This window comes from Sapajus apella, unplaced genomic scaffold (assembly GCF_009761245.1).
Source record: "Sapajus apella isolate SASKATOON/1434 unplaced genomic scaffold, GSC_monkey_1.0 scaffold74, whole genome shotgun sequence".
NCBI lineage: Eukaryota > Metazoa > Chordata > Mammalia > Primates > Cebidae > Sapajus > Sapajus apella.
This window is the reverse complement of record NW_022437014.1, coordinates 8657228-8675097: the sequence shown is the minus strand read 5'-3', so window position 1 is coordinate 8675097 and position 17870 is coordinate 8657228. Positions and strand designations below refer to the sequence as shown.

General features: G+C 36.8%; 1 protein-coding gene and 1 pseudogene across 4 annotated transcripts in view; one reads left to right on the top strand and one right to left on the bottom strand.

The window, feature by feature from the left end:
• KIAA0586 (KIAA0586 ortholog) overlaps nucleotides 1-17870 on the bottom strand; it is a 121760-nt gene that overhangs the window by 58315 nt on the left and 45575 nt on the right. For all 4 annotated transcript variants that reach the window (XM_032251195.1, XM_032251196.1, XM_032251197.1 and 1 more), the window contains exons 17-24: nucleotides 16902-17012; nucleotides 14998-15078; nucleotides 12511-12701; nucleotides 9922-10040; nucleotides 7685-7884; nucleotides 3259-3418; nucleotides 2480-2699; nucleotides 1710-1963 (exon numbers count right to left, since the gene is read on the bottom strand). In XM_032251195.1, coding sequence (XP_032107086.1) covers nucleotides 1710-1963; nucleotides 2480-2699; nucleotides 3259-3418; nucleotides 7685-7884; nucleotides 9922-10040; nucleotides 12511-12701; nucleotides 14998-15078; nucleotides 16902-17012 — 1336 coding nt within the window. The remainder of the gene's footprint in view (nucleotides 1-1709; nucleotides 1964-2479; nucleotides 2700-3258; nucleotides 3419-7684; nucleotides 7885-9921; nucleotides 10041-12510; nucleotides 12702-14997; nucleotides 15079-16901; nucleotides 17013-17870) is intronic.
• On the top strand, nucleotides 870-1488 carry LOC116532098 (annotated as a pseudogene).

The following is a 17870-nucleotide window of genomic DNA, read 5'->3' as shown; positions in this document are numbered from 1 at the left end:
CGGGTACTCTCATATACTGTTGATATAATTAAAACTGATTAAAACTAAGAGCTAAAATCCTTTCTTGAACTTAAAGCAAAGAAAAAAATCCTTTCTAGAGAGCATGTTGGTGATGTATCTTTAAAGTAGACTCAGTAATTTCACTTCTAGGCATATATTCTAAGGAAGCTACCAGATAAGTGCACCAAGATATATATATACATGAAAGGATGGTAATTAGAGAGTTGTGTCTAGACTGAAAGCACTGCAAACAATCTAAATGCCCTCTATTAAAGCATTAAATAGACTACACAGCCATAAAAAAAAAATAAAGTAGATTTACATGGAGTCATATTAAAAGATATCCACGATATATTATTAGGTTAAAAAAAATTCAGGTTTTAGGCTGGGTACAGTGGCTCATGCCTATAATCGCAGTCCTTTGGGAGGCCAAGGCGGGTGGATCACTTGAGCTCAGGAGTCTGAGACCAGCCTGGACAAAACGGTGAAATCTCGTCTGTACAAAAAAATATAAAAGTTAGCTGGGGCTGGTGGTGGGTGCCTGTAGTCCCAGTAACTGAAAAGGCTGAGGTGGGAGGATCGCTTGAGCCCAGGTAGTTGAGGCTGCAGTGAACCACAATCATGCCACTGCACTCCAGCCTGGATGACACAGTGAGATCCTGTCTCAAAAAAAAAAAAAAGAAAGAAAGAAAAGAAAAAAAATTCAGGTGTCAAAACAATATGGATAGTAGAATCCTATTTTTAAAGGTAAACATACATCCACATACGTATGTATTTATGTGTCTATATACGTGTAGACAAAAAAGACTGGAAAGGTCTACCCCAAACCATTAAGAGTGATATTATTTGCTTTTCCTAAGTCGGCGCTCACCAAGGAGAAAGCCATGTTCAGTTCGAGCACCAAGATCGTGAAGCCCAATGCGAGAACCCAGGCGAGTTCGAGTCCAGCATCTCCCAGGCTCTTCTGGAGCTGGAGATGAACTCGGACCTCAAGGCTCAGCTCAGGGAGCTGAATATTACGGCAGCCAAGGAAACTGAAGTTGGTGGTGGCTGGAAAGCTATCATAATCTTTGTTCCTGTTCCTCAACTAAAATCTTTCCAGAAAATCCAAGTCCGGCTAGTACGCAAATTGGAGAAAAAGTTCAGGGGGAAGCATGTTGTCTTTATCGCTCAGAGGAGAATTCTACCTAAGCCAACTCAAAAAAGCCGTACAAAAAATAAACAAAAGCGTCCCAGGAGCCGTACACTGACAACTGTGCACGATGCAATCCTTGAGGACCTGGTCTTCCCACGTGAAATTGTGGGCAAGAGAATCCGCGTGAAACTGGATGGCAGCCGGCTCATAAAGGTTCATTTGGACAAAGCACAGCAGAACAATGCGGAACACAAGGTTGAAACCTTTTCTGGTGTCTATAAGAAGCTCACGGGCAAGGATGTTAATTTTGAATTCCCAGAGTTTCAATTGTAAACAGAATGACTAAATTAAAAAAAAGGGTGATATTATTTCTGGAGGGTGGGATTATAGGGAAGATTTGACTTTCTGAAGTTAAGATCCAGAAAAGTTAACTAAATTGTACTGGGCCCCCTATTCTTTCTACTATACCATGTTAAATCTTGAAAATTAACTAAAAACACTTTAAACGGAAAAGGATTACTTAAGGAATTACCATAATCTAACAAATGAAATCAATTAACACAAATTAACTTACTTTTGGGGGCCAATTTTTGACCACAGCTAAATAAAATCTCTCCTTCAGAGATGGGTTTATCTAAAGTTTCAGTTTCAGTGGCAGTAACACTCAATGTGCTCTCCAGTGTTGATGAATCAGAACCTGCCATCTGTGAGGGAGAAGGGGCCTTGGTGGCGGCAGGAAATGGCATAAAGGGAACTGGCTCTGGAGGTGGAGGCTGAGCAGGGAAATCCATACTCTCTGGTTCTTCATCCTTAGCCACAGACATTACACTAAGAAAATAAAGACATATTTTGAGCTTGTTAGGTCACTATTCACTTTGACATAAAAAAACAGATTCGAAGACTATGTCTCCTCTAGCAAAATATTTTTTTGAATCTGCACTACTATAATTAACAAGATTTTAAAAAATTGTTTTCATGCTTTAATCATAGGCCATCTTGAAAGGTCTTCCAGGCATCAAATAAATCTACATAGAGATATATAATACAAAAGTTAACTGATGATAGTAAATAATGATCCACAATAGGGAGAAACTGTTTTCTATTTTATTAACAATATAACAGATACCTTTAATTCAATCTGCTTCAAATCTTTTAAGAAAAAAGGTGAAGGCATAAATAAATTTGATACTTTTTAAAAATTCAACATTTATGAAAGTTCTTTCTTTCAAAGTATAAGGTAGTCTGTGGTTTATAAAGCTTTGTATAATATTGCTATGTTTTCAGTGGATCACATAAGTCAAACTTAACTTGAAATGCACAGTTACTAGTTATGTTCTCATTTACATAGCTCTCGGATGAAGTTCTTCTTGAGGAGAGTTGGGGTTTTCTCCTTCCAGTGGCAGGTCTCCATCACCCCATGGCTTGGGAAGCTCTGGGCTTGATACCTTCAATTTATCAACAGAAATCTCTGACAAAGTTGGGGTAAAAACTGCCGCTGGTGGAGGTGTAGTAGTAGGGGTAACTGCTGGAGTATTAGCAAGCATGATGGCAGGCATATCATCTCCTAAAGATTTTTTTAAAAAAAGATAGTAGTCAGTAAACGACTCCTTAGGATGGCAAGATACATTGCTTCAGATATTCCTTACCATTTTAGCATACAAATAATGGCAATTATAATTAATAATAATAATGAGAGTGGTGGTGGCCATTAATGGGAAAATTCCTAAATTTAGTAAAGCATTAAAAAAAAAAACCCTTGAAAAGATATCATTTTTAATACCACCGTATACTTAGTCTAAGCATCTATTCAATTATATACTTTAAGAAGTAGCACCAGGTGAGGTGGTGCACGCCTGTAATCCTAGCACTTTGGGAGGCCGAGGTGGGTGGATCACCTGAGGTCAGGAGTTCAAGACCAGCCTGGCTATCGTGGTGAAACCCGATCTTAAAAAAAAAAAAAAAAAAAAAAAAAAAAAGAAGTAGCAATCAATTTCTAAATTTCCTTGCAAGAAGTAAGCAACAAGTATGTATACATTAATATAAAGCATCTTATAAGATAAATCATGAAACTTTACTTAATAGTTGCTAAAATTAAAACTGAGTAACAGAAATAAAGTTTCTACCTTTTTCAGCTAATACTTTTTTCACAGGAAAAGCCATATCATGATCCGAATCACAGGGAGAAGAATCTGGAGTCTTTACCAAAACACACTCCTTAGGAGATGATGAAGGTGAGCGAGGAGGTGTAGGCTGTGGGGTAGCCAATGGGGTACACGTTCTTGCCTAAAATAAATTCATAAAACAAGATAAACTGTGTTTTTATCACCCAAATAAAAGTAGTTTGAAATAATAATATGAACTCATTCATAGACTAGAGATAATTTAAATTGATAGCAGGGTTAAGTACCCTATCTCTTGAACGTCTACCTGTTAGTCTACAATTGGCCTGCTGAATGTCTCAGGCAACTGAAATTGCCTCTGAAGTGGTCCCCACAGAATTCTAAGGCACCCTCTTTTAAAATTGAGAAGTAATTTACATTCCTACCAACAGTGTATAAGCATTCCCTCTTCTCTGCAGCCTCACTAGCAACTGTTGGTTTGTATTTGTTGTTGATTTTTTATTTTTATTATTTTAATTTTTATTTTTTTTTGAGACAGAGTTTCGCTCTTGTTACCCAGGCTGAAGTGCAGTGGCGCAATTTCGGCTCACCGCAACCTCTGCCTCCTGGGTTCAAGCAGTTCTCCTGCCTCAGCCTCCCAAGTAGCTAGTACTACAGGTGTGTGCCACTATGTCCAGCTAAGTTTTGCATTTTTAGTAGAGACGGGGTTTCACCATGTTGACCAGGATGGTCTCGATGTCTGGACCACGTGTTCCACCCGCCTCGGCCTCCCAAAGTGCTGGGATTACAGGCAAGAGCCACCGCGCCTGGCAGATTTAATTTTTAATTTTTGTGGGTACAAAGCAAGTACATATACATATATTTATGGTGATCTGGTTTTTTGTTTTTTTTTTTTTACCTTTTAATAATAGCCATTCTGACTGAGATGGTATCTCACTGTGGTTTTAATTTGCATTTTTCTGATGATTAGTGATGATGAGCACTTTTACATGTTTGTTGATGGTTTATATGTCTTCTTTTGAGACCATTACTGGGTATATACCCCAAAGATCATTATACCAAGAAGACACATGCACTTATATGTTCATTGCCACACTATTCACAATAGCAAAGACATGGAGTCAACCTAGGCACCCATCAATGGTGAACTGAATAAAGAAAATGTGGTACATATTCACCATGGAATACTCCACAGCCATAAAAAAGAACAAAATCATGTTATTTGCAGCAGCATGGATGGAGCTGGAGGACATAATCCTGAACAAGCAAACAGGGGAACAAATGTTCTCACTTATAAGTGAGAGCAAAACATATGTTCTCACTTGTAAGTGGGAGCTATACATTGGGCACACATAGACATAAACATGAGAACAACAGACACTGTGGACTATGATGGCAGAGAGTGGAAGGGAAGAAGTGGGGAATGGGTTGAAAAACTACTTTTGGATACTATGCTCACTACCTGGGTCCCATATATAGACATACCAATCCTACACATGTATCCCCTATACCTAAAATAAAAGCTGAAATTTTAAAAATAAAGAAGACAGAAAGATTAAATAGACAAAGATGAAGATCAAATCCAATTACAAACATGAAGGAAAGGCATAAAACAGAAAGGAAGCATTTTAACTGATTGACAAGATACCAAAAAAAATCGGTCTTTTTGCACAAAAAAACAAAGCACATAAAAAGTAATGGAAGGATAAGAAAAAGTGGGAGTTGGGGAGAGATGAAGACAGCAGGGAGACGGAAAGTACTGGAGAAGGAAAAGTGGAACAATTTAATATTAATTTGTTGAATAGGTAATCATTCAAATGGTTCAAAATTAAAAAGGTACAAAAGGATAGTGAAAATTAAGTCTCTCTCCTACCTTATCCTTTCTACCTAGAGCCCTTCCTCAGAGTTATCAAATAATCTTGACTTCAGTCATTTCATATGTATAATATATGGATATATCTATGGAATAAGTTCCCGAAAGTGGGACTACTCTATTAAAGGACAAATTATGTTTTTAGTTTTAATAGATATTGCCAGATTTCCTGGTACAGGATTTTACTATTTTATACTACCACCAGAAGGTAGGAAAATGACAATTTTCCCCAGATTTATTAGACTTTTAGAGTTTTGCCAATCTGATCAGTAAAAATAGAATTTCAATAACTTTTTTTACTTATCTGTGAGGTTGATCATCTTCATTTTTTTTATACGTACATGGGTGATTTGTATTTCTTCTATGTGTTTGACCTGTCTGCTCCTGTCCTCTGACCATTTAAAAAATATATTACTTAACTTTTTCTTCATTCTAAAAAGTCTTTATATAAGGTGATTACCCTTTATTCCGTGTGAGTTGCAAATTAAAATGCAATTTAAAACCATGAAACATATTAGAATTTCTACAGCACTGCTCAATAATTAGTGTACTCAGCCTTCATTTTTAAATGAAAAAAGTAAACTATGTCTTTTTTTCCTTCTTGACTGCATAAACATATAGCACAAAAATGTTGTTTTCAAATATAACACTATTGTCTCATCATTGTGAAAGGATCTGAAGGTATTTTTCTGGTATTGGTAATGAATAATAAAGATGAGAAACTATTAGTAACTGAGTATTTATTTACCAAGTTCTAGGCACCAGATTAAGCTCTGTCCATATATCATCTCATTTAATGTTGAGCAAAACTTTGGCTAAGAAAACACAGTACCATAAATATTTCAATCCTTCTTAAATGAAACCGGTCAAAATTGGTTTAATTCCCATTGAAATCTCAACAATATTTTTAATGGAACTTAAGAACTAACCTTAAAATATATGTGAAAGATTAAAAGGTCAAGAAAAGCCGTGACAATTCTGAAGATAAAGAATGATAAGTGGCAGGCAGGGAGTAGTGCTTGCCTTACTAGATACTCTGTAAGAAGATTTTAGTAAAGCCATCATCATTTAAACTAAGTATTCTGTCTCTGTTATAGAGGTAAAACTAAAGCAATGGAGCTTGGAATTCAAATTCAGATTTTACCAACCCCAAAGTCCAAGCTCTTTACATTTTCTCATCCAATCACCCTCATGAAAGTATATGCAATTTATAGGCAGAAAGCAAACCAAAGTAATTGGCCGAGAAAAAACCATAACCCTGACCACATCTGTATTGCATGCCTTCCCAATGAGCTAATAAAGAACAGATCAAAACTACAGATCAATTATTTGGCACATGAATCCCATTATACCACACCAATATCTACAAAAGTAAAATACAGTATGTAACTTCATGTTTATACATCGAATGATGTTTAAATGTTTCATGTATATAAAATGATGTCTTTGTGGTCTAAAGGATCAGAAGTAACTATAGATTTAAACAGCTGGTAATAAAGAGTAAATTTTGGCTTTGCATAATTTCGTATTGCTATAATAGATTACAAATTCTTTTTAACACAAGTAAGGTTGATTAAACAAACAATGAAAGTCCCTGAAATGTATTAAAGATTAAAAATATCAGTTTGTATAATAACCCAAAGCAATGTGTGATTCTTAGCTATATCTTCATTAAAAAAAAAAAAACTATAAGGATATTTTTGGAACAATTGAGGAAATCTAAATATGGGCTCTATATTCTATATTATTAACATGTCAAGGTTAAATTTCGGGGGTCTGATGACAGTATTTTGGTTATGTAATAAAGCAACTTGTTTTGTGGAGATACTGCTGATGCTTTTGAGGTAAAGTGTCATGATACCTATAACTTTCAAATGGTTTTTAAAGGATATATGATATACAGCAGATATAACAGATTTTTTCAGTGTGCCAAAATATTATCAATCAATAAATATGAATGCCTTGGTTAAATAACTAAATAAAAACACAGGTTTGAACTGCAAGAGTCCAGTCATACCAGGATGTTTTTTCAACCAAATGTAGATCAAAATCAGCATTCGTGAGATAACAAACCCTTATATACAGAGGGCTGACTTTTCATATATTTCGATTTTGCAGGGCCAACTGTGAGACCAACATATGCAAGGAATTTGCCAATTCCCCACGTGTACCAACTGACAACTGTATAGGTAAACGGTATACAGATGTTCACTGTATCATACTTGCAACTATTCTATAGATTTAAAAGTTTTAAAAATAAAATGCTAATAGGAAATGCTATGGGAAATATTACTTTAATCATAGCCACAAGGAATAAAATTCTACCACAAGCTGGGCATGGAGCCTGGTGCCTGTAATCCCAGCTACTCAGAAGGCTGAGGCAGGAGATCACTTAAGCCCAGAAGTTCTACACCACAAGACCAGCCAAGGCCATAAAGAAAGACCATGTCTCTAAAAATGATAATACTTCTACTACAAACAATGATCTTATGGTATGCAGCTTAAAATTCATCTATTTTACTGTTCTTCAATAAATCTATCAAAAATTCCTCATACCGGCAAATACGTTTCATTTGTTGAAGCATCCCCAGAAACACTTGCAGCAACAGGACCTTGCTTCTTTGGTTCTCTGTCACCCAGCATAACAGCGATGGTCTCAGCAAGAGCTTCGTTCACAAAATGCTTAATCATGTCTGAGTTCACAGGAACACCAGCATCAACAAAAAGCTGGAGGGCACCACTACTTGTTCCTTCCACTAAAGGGAAAAAAAAATCAGAACAAGGGGGCAAGAAACATGCTTGTAATTCAAACTTTCATTTTTTTTTTTTCCTTGAAACAGAGTCTCACACTGTCACCCAGGCTGGAGTGCAATGACACAGTCTTGGCTCACTGCAAACACTGCCTCCCAGGTTCAAGTGATTCTCCCGCCTCAGCCTCTAAAATAGCTGGGATTACAGGTGTGTGCCACCACGCCTGGGTGGGGTTTAGGAATTGACGGCCAAGTGGCATAAGGAAGCTTTTGGAGAAGATAGAAATGTTTTTCTATCTCATGATTATGTGGTTAATGTATAGCTGTGTGTACTTGTCAAAGCTTGTCAAACTGGGCCAGGTGCAGTGACTCACTTCTGTAATCCCAGTGCTTTGTGAGGCCAAGGCAGGAGGATCACTTGAGGCCAGGAGTTTGAGATTAGCCTGAGAAACAGCAAGACCCCCATCTCTATCTATCTATCTATCTATCTATCTATCTATCTATCTGTCTGTCTGTCTGTCTGTCTGTCTGTCTGTCTGTCTGTCTGTCTATCTATCTATCCATCCTACCTACCAACCTACGTACCTACCTACCTGTCTGTCTGTCTGTCTGTCTATTTGACAGTCTCACTCTATCGCCCAGGCTGGAGTGCAGTGATGTGATCTTGGCTCACTGCAACCTCCGCCTTCTGGATTCAGGCGATTCTCCTGTCTCAGCTTCTGGAGTAGCTGGGATTACTGGTGTGCACCAGCTAATTTTTATATTTTTATATCACAACCAGCTAATTTTTATATTTTTAGTAGAGACAGGGTTTCACCAGGTTGGCCAAGCTGATCTTGAACTCCTGACCTCAAGTGATCTGCCCACCTCAGCCTCCCAAAGTGTTGGGATTATAGGCCTGAGTGATTGCACCTGACCCAAGAATTATTTTTAGCTGGGCATGGTGGCACACACCTATGGTCCTAACTACTTGGGAGGCTGAGGCAGGAAGGTTGCTTGAGCCCAGGAGTTCGAGGTTACAGTGAGTTATGATCATGTCACTGCAGTCCAGCCTCTAGCATAGATGACAGAGCAAGGCCCTGGTTCTACTTAAAACAAACAAACAAACAAACAAACAAAAAACTTGTCAAACTGTACACTTAGAAGTGGTGACTTCTATGGCAAGTAAACTTACCTCAAAAAAACAAGAAGGAGGTGGAAAGGAAGTAGAATAGGAGGAGGAAGGAGAGGAGAAGAAAAAAATGGAGAAAAGAAGGGGGAGAAGAGGGAAAGGGGGAAGGAGAAAAAGAATGGCATAGGCTCTATAAAGAGGCACATTTTAACCATTTAGGCCAGGCTCAGTGGCTCATGCCTGTAATCCCAGCGCTTTGGGAAGGCTGAGGTGGACGGATCATGCGGTCAAGAGATAGAAACCATCCTGGCCAACATGGTGAAGCAATGTCTCTACTAAAAATACAAAAAATTAGCTGGGTGCACTGACAAGTGCCTGTAGTCCCAGCTACTCGAGAGGCTAAGGCAGGAGAATCACTTGAACCTGAGAGGTGGAGGTTGCAGTGAGCCGAGATCGTGCCACTGCACTCCAGCCTGGGCAACAGAGCATGACCTCATCTCAAAAACAAAAAGGCTCATTTTAACCGTTCAATGAATACGCAAACTCTTGTTAGGTATCAGCCAAGGTCCAGGCACAAAAGGAGAAACATCCTTAAATTCTGAGTAATTTATAGTCTAGAGTGAGACAGATATGCAAACCAACGTTGATATAATCTGATAATTACTATAATAAAAATACGTACAAAGTACAATGAGGATAACAGAGATTTGGAGTGGGAGGTATGAAGAGTGGCTTAATCATCTGAAAGCTGCAACATGAAATAAGAGGGTGAGAGATAACTAACCATCATCACAAAGAAGTACTAAGAAGTTAGGTTAGAAGAGCTTACCTTTTGTTGTTGGAAGATTTACTTGACCTTTGGAATGTATAAATCCACAGTGAACTAAGGCTTTTGTCTTTTAATAAAAACAAAAAAGATCCATTTCACTCACCAATGTCAGAAGTCAGTGGTTCACTTGTCTCACTGACTGACACACTGATACTAGGGGCAATCTGTTGCTGGATTGGAAAGAGCCCAGAGATAATTCTTGACATTATTTCTTGCTCTACCCTGAGCGGGGGAGGGGCAGATAAAAGTTAAGATTCCTCAATTTAATTGAAATGTTAAAAATGTTAGACATACCACCCTTAAAAATAACCTTTACCAATGCCACAAACACATTTGTGTGAAAGCAATCATTCTGAAAGTTAAATCTAGAAGAAAAAATAATAATAAAATGGGCTGGGCATCATGGTGCACACCTGTAATCTCAGCACTTTGGGAGGCCACATTGGGCAGACTGCTTGAGCTCTGGAGTTCAAGATCATCCTGGGAAACAGGGCAAAACACCGTCGCTACAAAAAACACAAAAAATTAGCTGGGCATGGTGGTATGTGCCAGCTACACAGAAGGCTGAGGTGCGAGGATGGCTTGAGCACAGGAGGTCAAGGCTGCAGTGGGCCATGATCACCCCACTGCACTACAGCCTGGGCAACAGAGTGAGACTCTGTCTTGAAAAAAAAAAAAAAAAAAAAAGTACCTCTGAAGAAGATAAAACACACTAAACAGAATCTCCTTGTGGGAGATAGTTCATGAAATCAAATTAAAATCTTTCAGATAAGTCTAATGAAAAGCTTAACAGAACTCCTAAATTCAAAATAAGACTTGGGTCAATGACATCATGTACCTAAACTGTTTGATTTCCACTGAGCGCACATATAAAAACCATATAAGATCAGAGCTAGAAAAGAAGTCCAGCTAACCTCTCTTCAAGGAAATAAACATATAGGCTGTAAGACACACTGTACTATATTACAGCCTATATGTTTATTTTATATTACAGCCTATATGTTTATTTTAGTACTTATCAGAGCTAGAAAAGTCCAGCTGCCCTCTCTCCTCAAGGAAATAAACATATAGACTGTAATATAGCACAGCTTACATGTTTATTTTAGTTTTCCTCTTAAAATGTAAAGAAAACTATATCTCCAAGGTCATCTTCGGGAAGGGAAAGGGGAACAGGAGACTTCTAGAACATTTTTTTAGAGCAGCTAACAGACTTCTTAAACATTTTTATTATGTAAATAATAGGTGTTCATTGTTAAAAATTTAGAAAATTTATGAGTTTAAAAAACTGATGAGGCTGACCTATAATTCTAGGTTCAAGGATAAACAGAGTTAATTTGGTATATATGTTTTTTCCAACTTCTGTTTTATGAAAACTTTTTTTTTGTGAGACACAGTCTCACTCTTTAGCCCAGGCTAGAGTGCAGTGGCCCAACCTTGGCTCACTGCAACCTCTACCTCCTGGGTTCAATCGATTCTCTTGACTCGGTCTCCTGTGTAGCTGGAACTACAGGTGCATGCCACCACACCTGGCTAATTTTTTTTTAGTAGAGACGGGGTTTCACTGTGTTGGTCAGGCTGGTCTCGAACTCCTGACCTCAGGTGATCCATCCGCCTTGGTCTCCCAAAGTGGTGGATTACAGATGTGAGCCAATGTGCCAGACTGCACACTTATTTTTGAGTAAGATCTTGTAAACTAGGGTTATATTGTTAGTATCCTGCTTCATTTACATGCCAGTATATTATCAATATCTTTTAACATCACTAAATTTCTTCTAAACCTAATTTTCATGACCATATTAATATTCAGTCATTTCACTTATTCCATAACTTCCTTAAGGTTTCTTACAAGTAAAAATACAAATAATAGAGTTCATTCCATATTCATGTGTAATAACAAGTTACAATTGTTATTGTAATATGTAACAATGATAACATATTACAACTTGTTGTTATAAGTGTGTAGCTAACCTAGAACAGTGCTTTCTTTGTAGTAGCAGGTATTAAATGGCCTAGTATAGCAGTCAACCTTTATCCCCAACCTTTTGGCACCAGGGATTGGTTTTGTTGAAAATAATTTTTCCATAGATGGGGAGGTAGGGGGGTTGGATTTGGGATGAAACTGTTTTACTTCAGATCATCAGGCATTAGATTCTCATAGGGAGCATGTTACCTAGATCCCTTGCATATACAGTTTACAATAGGGTTTGTGCTTCTGTGAAATCTAATGCCACCACTGATCTGACAGGAGGTAGAGCTCAGGCAGTAATGCTCACTTACCAGCTGCTCAGCTCCTGCTGTGCAGCCTAGTTCCCTGGTTCCTAATAGGCCACAGACCGGTACTGGTTGGTGGCCCTGGGGTTGGGGATCCCTGGCCTGGTAGCAAACCATAATTACTGCCTTAGGATAAGTTTCTGGAAATGAATCACTGGATTAAAGAACATGTACATTTTTAAGGCTTCCTAATAGTCTACTTTGCCAAAACAGACAGACTGAGTACAAATATTCAAGGACAAAAATAAGACCTCCAACAATAGTTAAGTCCTCGGCATTACATCAAACACTTTCCAGTGACTAAAGCAAAGAAAGTTTAATAAACAAAAGAAGACAAGAAATATTTTCAGCCACAATTTAATATTTCCCATTTATATTTGCTACTATAGTTCTATTCATACCAACACCATTGTAAACTTACCATTGAATTAAGTTATTTTCCAATGTCTCTTTTCTCTCAATTACTTTATCCAGAATATCAGACGTGGGCTGAAAAGTAGAAGCAACTGGCGGAAATGGAGGACCATTATATTTTGTAGAATCAGCTTTAATGCTTCTGTTAAACTCCAGAATTGGTTCAGAGTCTGGAATTTCATCACATTTTTCCTCTTCCTGGTAGTAATAAAAACAAAACTATTCTTGTATTTGTTCAAGATTTACTCAGTACCAATTATAGGCAAGGAACTAGGTGAAATAACCAACATTTCTAAATTAACCAACAGCATTTCTGATTAGGTGGTATCACATTAATTACAACACACACATTAGTCATACATATCATGTTGAAGAATCCTTAATTACATAATCAGTTTGTCTTTTTAGAACCCAATATTCATTGAATGCAATCATAAAATAAACTAGAAAACGTAATTATTCCTAGATAAAACACTATTAACATTTCCTCTGGAAGTGTATGAATTTAATAATTATCATTAAAAAATTGATGCATCCTGATATGGTTTGGATATTTGTCCCCTCCAAATCTCATGTTGAAATGTGATCCCCAGTGCCCAAGATGGGGCCTGGTAGACGGTGCTTGGGTCATTGGGGTGGATCCCTCATGAATGGCTTGGTGCCTTCCGCATAGTAATAAGTTAGTTCATGTGACAGCTGGTTGTTTAAAGGACACTGGCACATCCTCCTCTCTCTCTTACTCCCTCTTTTGCTTTGTGACACATCTGTTCCCTCACAGCCTTCTACCTGAGTAAAAGTTTCCATGAGCAAATTACATCTCTTTTCTTTTCTTTCTTTCTTTCTTTTTCAGACAGAGTTTCCGTCTTTTCACCCAGGCTGGAGTGCAATGGCATGATCTTGGCTCACTACAACCTCCATCTCCTGGGTTCAAGCAATTCTCCTGTCTCAGTCTCCTGAGTAGCTGGGATTATAAGCACCCGCCACCACATCCAGCTAATCGTTGTATTTTTTAGTAGACACAGGGTTTCACTATGTTGGCCAGGCTGGTCCTAAACTCCTGACCTCAGGTAATCCACCCCCCTTGGCCTCCCAAAGTCCTGGGATTACAGGCATGGACCACCTCACCTGGCCTTAAATCTCTTTTCTTTATAAATTACCCAGTAATTCCTTTATAATAATGCAAAATGGAATAATACACTTCCAAAATCACTTTTTGCTCTTATACAACTTATAATTTACATTTAAATATGCAATTAGGTCAGTCATCTGACAAATTATCTGCATTACCACATCATACTCAATAAAGTTATTTCTGGAATTGTTAAATTTTTTGTTAGGAAAAATATCATATGTGTTTAAACAAATAGTGTCTATGTAATGTGTCTATTATATAAATAGCATGAATTGCATTTATCTGCTCCCCAACTTTAAAAATTATCAACTCATGGTCAGTCTTGTCTCATCTAGCCACTCTCCCCTTCACATATCATTTTAAAGTAAAACACAGAAGTCATATCATTTTATCTATAAATAATGCAATCCAAAACACTTTGGTATCTCTAAATACTATAACTCAGTAATATTATCTCACTGAAAAATGAAGTCTACAGCTAATAAATGGCAAAGCTACTACAGGAACACCGTCTTTGAATGCTAAATCCTTTGCTACTGCTATAACTGTTTCCTTCACTTGTATATTAGATAAACAGTTACCAAGTACCTTTGCTAGGCATTAGGAATATATAACTAAGGTCCCTGCCTTCAAAATTCTCATGTGGCACTCAATATGAGAAAAGACATACCTGTGAGTAAATAACATTAATATACTGTACGCCTCTCCATATTCTAAAACTGGAGATCATTTTATGATTAAGAAAACTGGTCTTAGCTCTAAAAGTCAAAGAAACATGAACAAATGTCTTCTTTAAAGTCTACTGACATAACATTCAAGTAGTTTCAATGTTCTATGATTTTGTCTCCCATTCTCTATAATTTAATTCTGCCTATTTTTTCCCTCTATTTCATTATTTCTATCATTTCTATAACTCTTTGTTCTATATGGGATCTTCTTCTGGATTATAGATTCCTCAAAACTTTTTTTCTCAATATAAATTAATTGGTCGCCTCATCATGAATGCAAAAATCACAATAGATAAATGCAATAGAATGAAGAAAAGACAAATTGAAAGAAAAGAAGCCAAAGGAAGCAGGAAGAAAGAAGGAAGCAGGAAACAGCAGAGACAAAATCTAGGTAGGAAATGGCAGACAACCATGAAGTTTCATGAAGGAAGATAGGTGATATAGATGAAACACAATACTGCGTTCTAGAATAACAACTTTGTAATTTTTAAAATAAAAGTATATTTAATTTATATATTAAGTAAAAGGAGGTATCTAAAAGCATTGCAACAAAATATTAATAGTCAAAAGATAGTCAACAACCTGGAAAAATAACAGTAGAAAATAATTTCTCACGGTTTCTAAGCTTTGTTACCTGTATGACATCGATTATTTCATCAAAGTTAGTTCCTGGAAACTTCACCTCTTCTTCATCTATCTTCACAATTTCTGGAGTCTAAAGAAAGCATTTTCAGAAAGTTTTTGATGTGCTTAATGCTTTTAAAATTTATAAGTAATTTATCATCTTTCCACCTATAAGCTTATAATTACATGGTCCTTTTTTAAAATTTTATTACTCTATTCAGAATTGACTTAACTTGTAAATGAAATCCAAGCTAGTCCCCAAGCCATTAGGTCACCATTTCAATAGCTATAAAAAATTAATCAGCCATTTTTCTGTAAAAAACTCTACCAGCAATATAACTTAATTGATCAACAGGTTGATAGAATTGAGACTTCTCTTCTAGAATTAAGAGAAAGAAAAGTGTTTACATGTGTAGATATCTAAGTATACATATATACAAACTCACACAAAGACAGATACAAAATCAAATAATTCAGGAAAATAAACGAAATAATCATTTAAAAAATCTAACCTTTAGGCCTTACTATATAAAGTGTAGTCACACAATAGCCACTTACTGACAGCAGAATGTCTTACTGAGAACAGAATGATAAACAGCCCAAAAATGTATTACTTGTTATCATAGAAGTTTCAATAAACTTCTGGTTTATTGAAAATTACTGATGAAAAATTCAATTAAGCACAAACATCACTTAGGGTCAGTTCTATTTCTTTTCTGGCTTTTTTTTTTTTTTTTTTGAGATGGAGTCTCGCTCTGTTGCCAGGCTGGAGTGCAGTGGCGCCATCTTTGATCATTGCAACCTCTACCTCCCGAGTTCAAGCGATTCTCCTGCCTCAGCCTCCTGAATAGCTGGGACTACAGGCGTACCCCACCATGCCCAGATAATTTTTGTATTTTTAGTAGAGATGGGGTCTCGCCATGTTGGCTAGGATGGTCTCAATTTCTTGACCTTGTGATCGGCTCTCCTCAGCCTTTCAAAGTGCTGGGATTACAGGCATGAGCCACTGCGACCAGCCCAGGGTCAGTTCTATTTCATTACTTGTGATCATGAGAGGCTGCTGGTGTTCTCTCTGCTTTTAAAACTGTATCCTCGATGACTAAATTTGCTCACAATAAACAAAACTTGAAGTAAGTTACATTGCTATTTTGCTGTGTAGTAAAGCCATAGCTTCATTATTCAAAAGCAAATAAATACCAGGAAGAAATGCATATTTTTGTATCATGTCTACAGTAGGATAACAAGGTAACATTCCAAAATATAAAGTCCAATTGTCACTATAAAATTCACATTTAGGAAATCTATAATTCCCATGGAAATCAAAGATTCATCACCAAAGAGAAATTCTTTCTTCACATGAGAGTTTCACAACTTAAATTACCAAAATGTTACACTAAAGAGTATTACTTTCCAAACAGTTATAAATGTAAGAAGCTGAAACAAACTTTCAAGTTCATAAACAATTCAAAATTTGTTTTGGGCTGGGCATGGTGGTTGATGCCTATAATCCCAAAACTTTGGGAGGCTAAGGCAGGGGATCACTTGAGGTCAGGAGTTCAAGACCAGCTTGGCCAACAAGATGAAACACTGTCTCTACTAAAAATACAAAAATTAGCCAGGTGTGGTGGCAGGTGCCTGTAATCCCAGCTACTTGGGAGGCTGAGGCAGGAGAATTGCTTGAACCTAGAGGCAGAGGTTATAGTGAGGTAAGATCATGTCACTGTACTTAAGCCTGGGTGACAGAGCAAGACTCTGTCCAAAAAAAAAAAAAAAAAAAAATTTTGTTGTGAATCTTTTCCTCAAAATCTAAATTTTTATAGTAAGTTATGATAAAATGCTTTAAATGGAGTTACATTAGTTAAAATCCACAATCAGACATTACTCAAAATAATATTATAAAATTCTGAAATATACCTTTATCCAAGTTTGCACAGGAGGAAGAGATGCTTCCTTGGGACTAGGCAGAGGTGAACTGACATCAGCACTACCATTTGAAATGCTGTCGATATCTACACTGGGCAATACCTAAAACAGAATACAACATTTAGTTTTCTGTTTATCATTTTTACTCAAACATTTTTATGTGGATGTTTATATATATGTATATGTATGTGTACATATATACATGATGTAAATATATGTACGATGCTTTGTTTTTATGCATATATGTATACCTACATATATATATGTATATAGACATGTATATATGTACGTATACATAAAAACAAAGCACGCCTTTAAGTTTTTATTGTGAAGCCAATGGATAACAAAATTTTTAAATTATGAAAGCATATTTTACAAAATGTGAAAAATAAAGAGGGAAATACACAAAATTCTATCTTAAGATAACTTCATTTTCACTATTCCCTTTGTCTTTTACTATCTACTTATACATAACTCAAATTTAAAATAGTCTTCATTCGGCCGTGCCTGGTGGCTCATGCCTGTAACCCCAGCACTTTGGGAGGCCAAGGCAGGCGGATCACTAGGTCAGGAGATCAAGACCATCCTGGCTAACACAGTGAAATCCCATCTCTACTAAAAATACAAAAAATTAGCAAGGTGTGGTGGCACACACCTGTAGTCCCAGCTACTCAGGAGGCTGAGGCAGGAGAATCCCTTGAACCCGGGAGGTGGAGGTTGCAGTGACCCAAGATCATGCCACTGCACTCCAGTCTGGGTGACAGAGTGAGACTCCTTTCCAAACAAAAAAATAGTTTTCATTCTTGATTTTTCATTGTGATTACAATGAAGAACCATAAATACTTTATCATACTTTTGTACATACTTCATAATTACATTTTTAAATGACTATATAACATTTCTATAAATACATGTCTTCATTATTTAATTAAGTTCCATTTGGAAAATTTTCCAATTTTT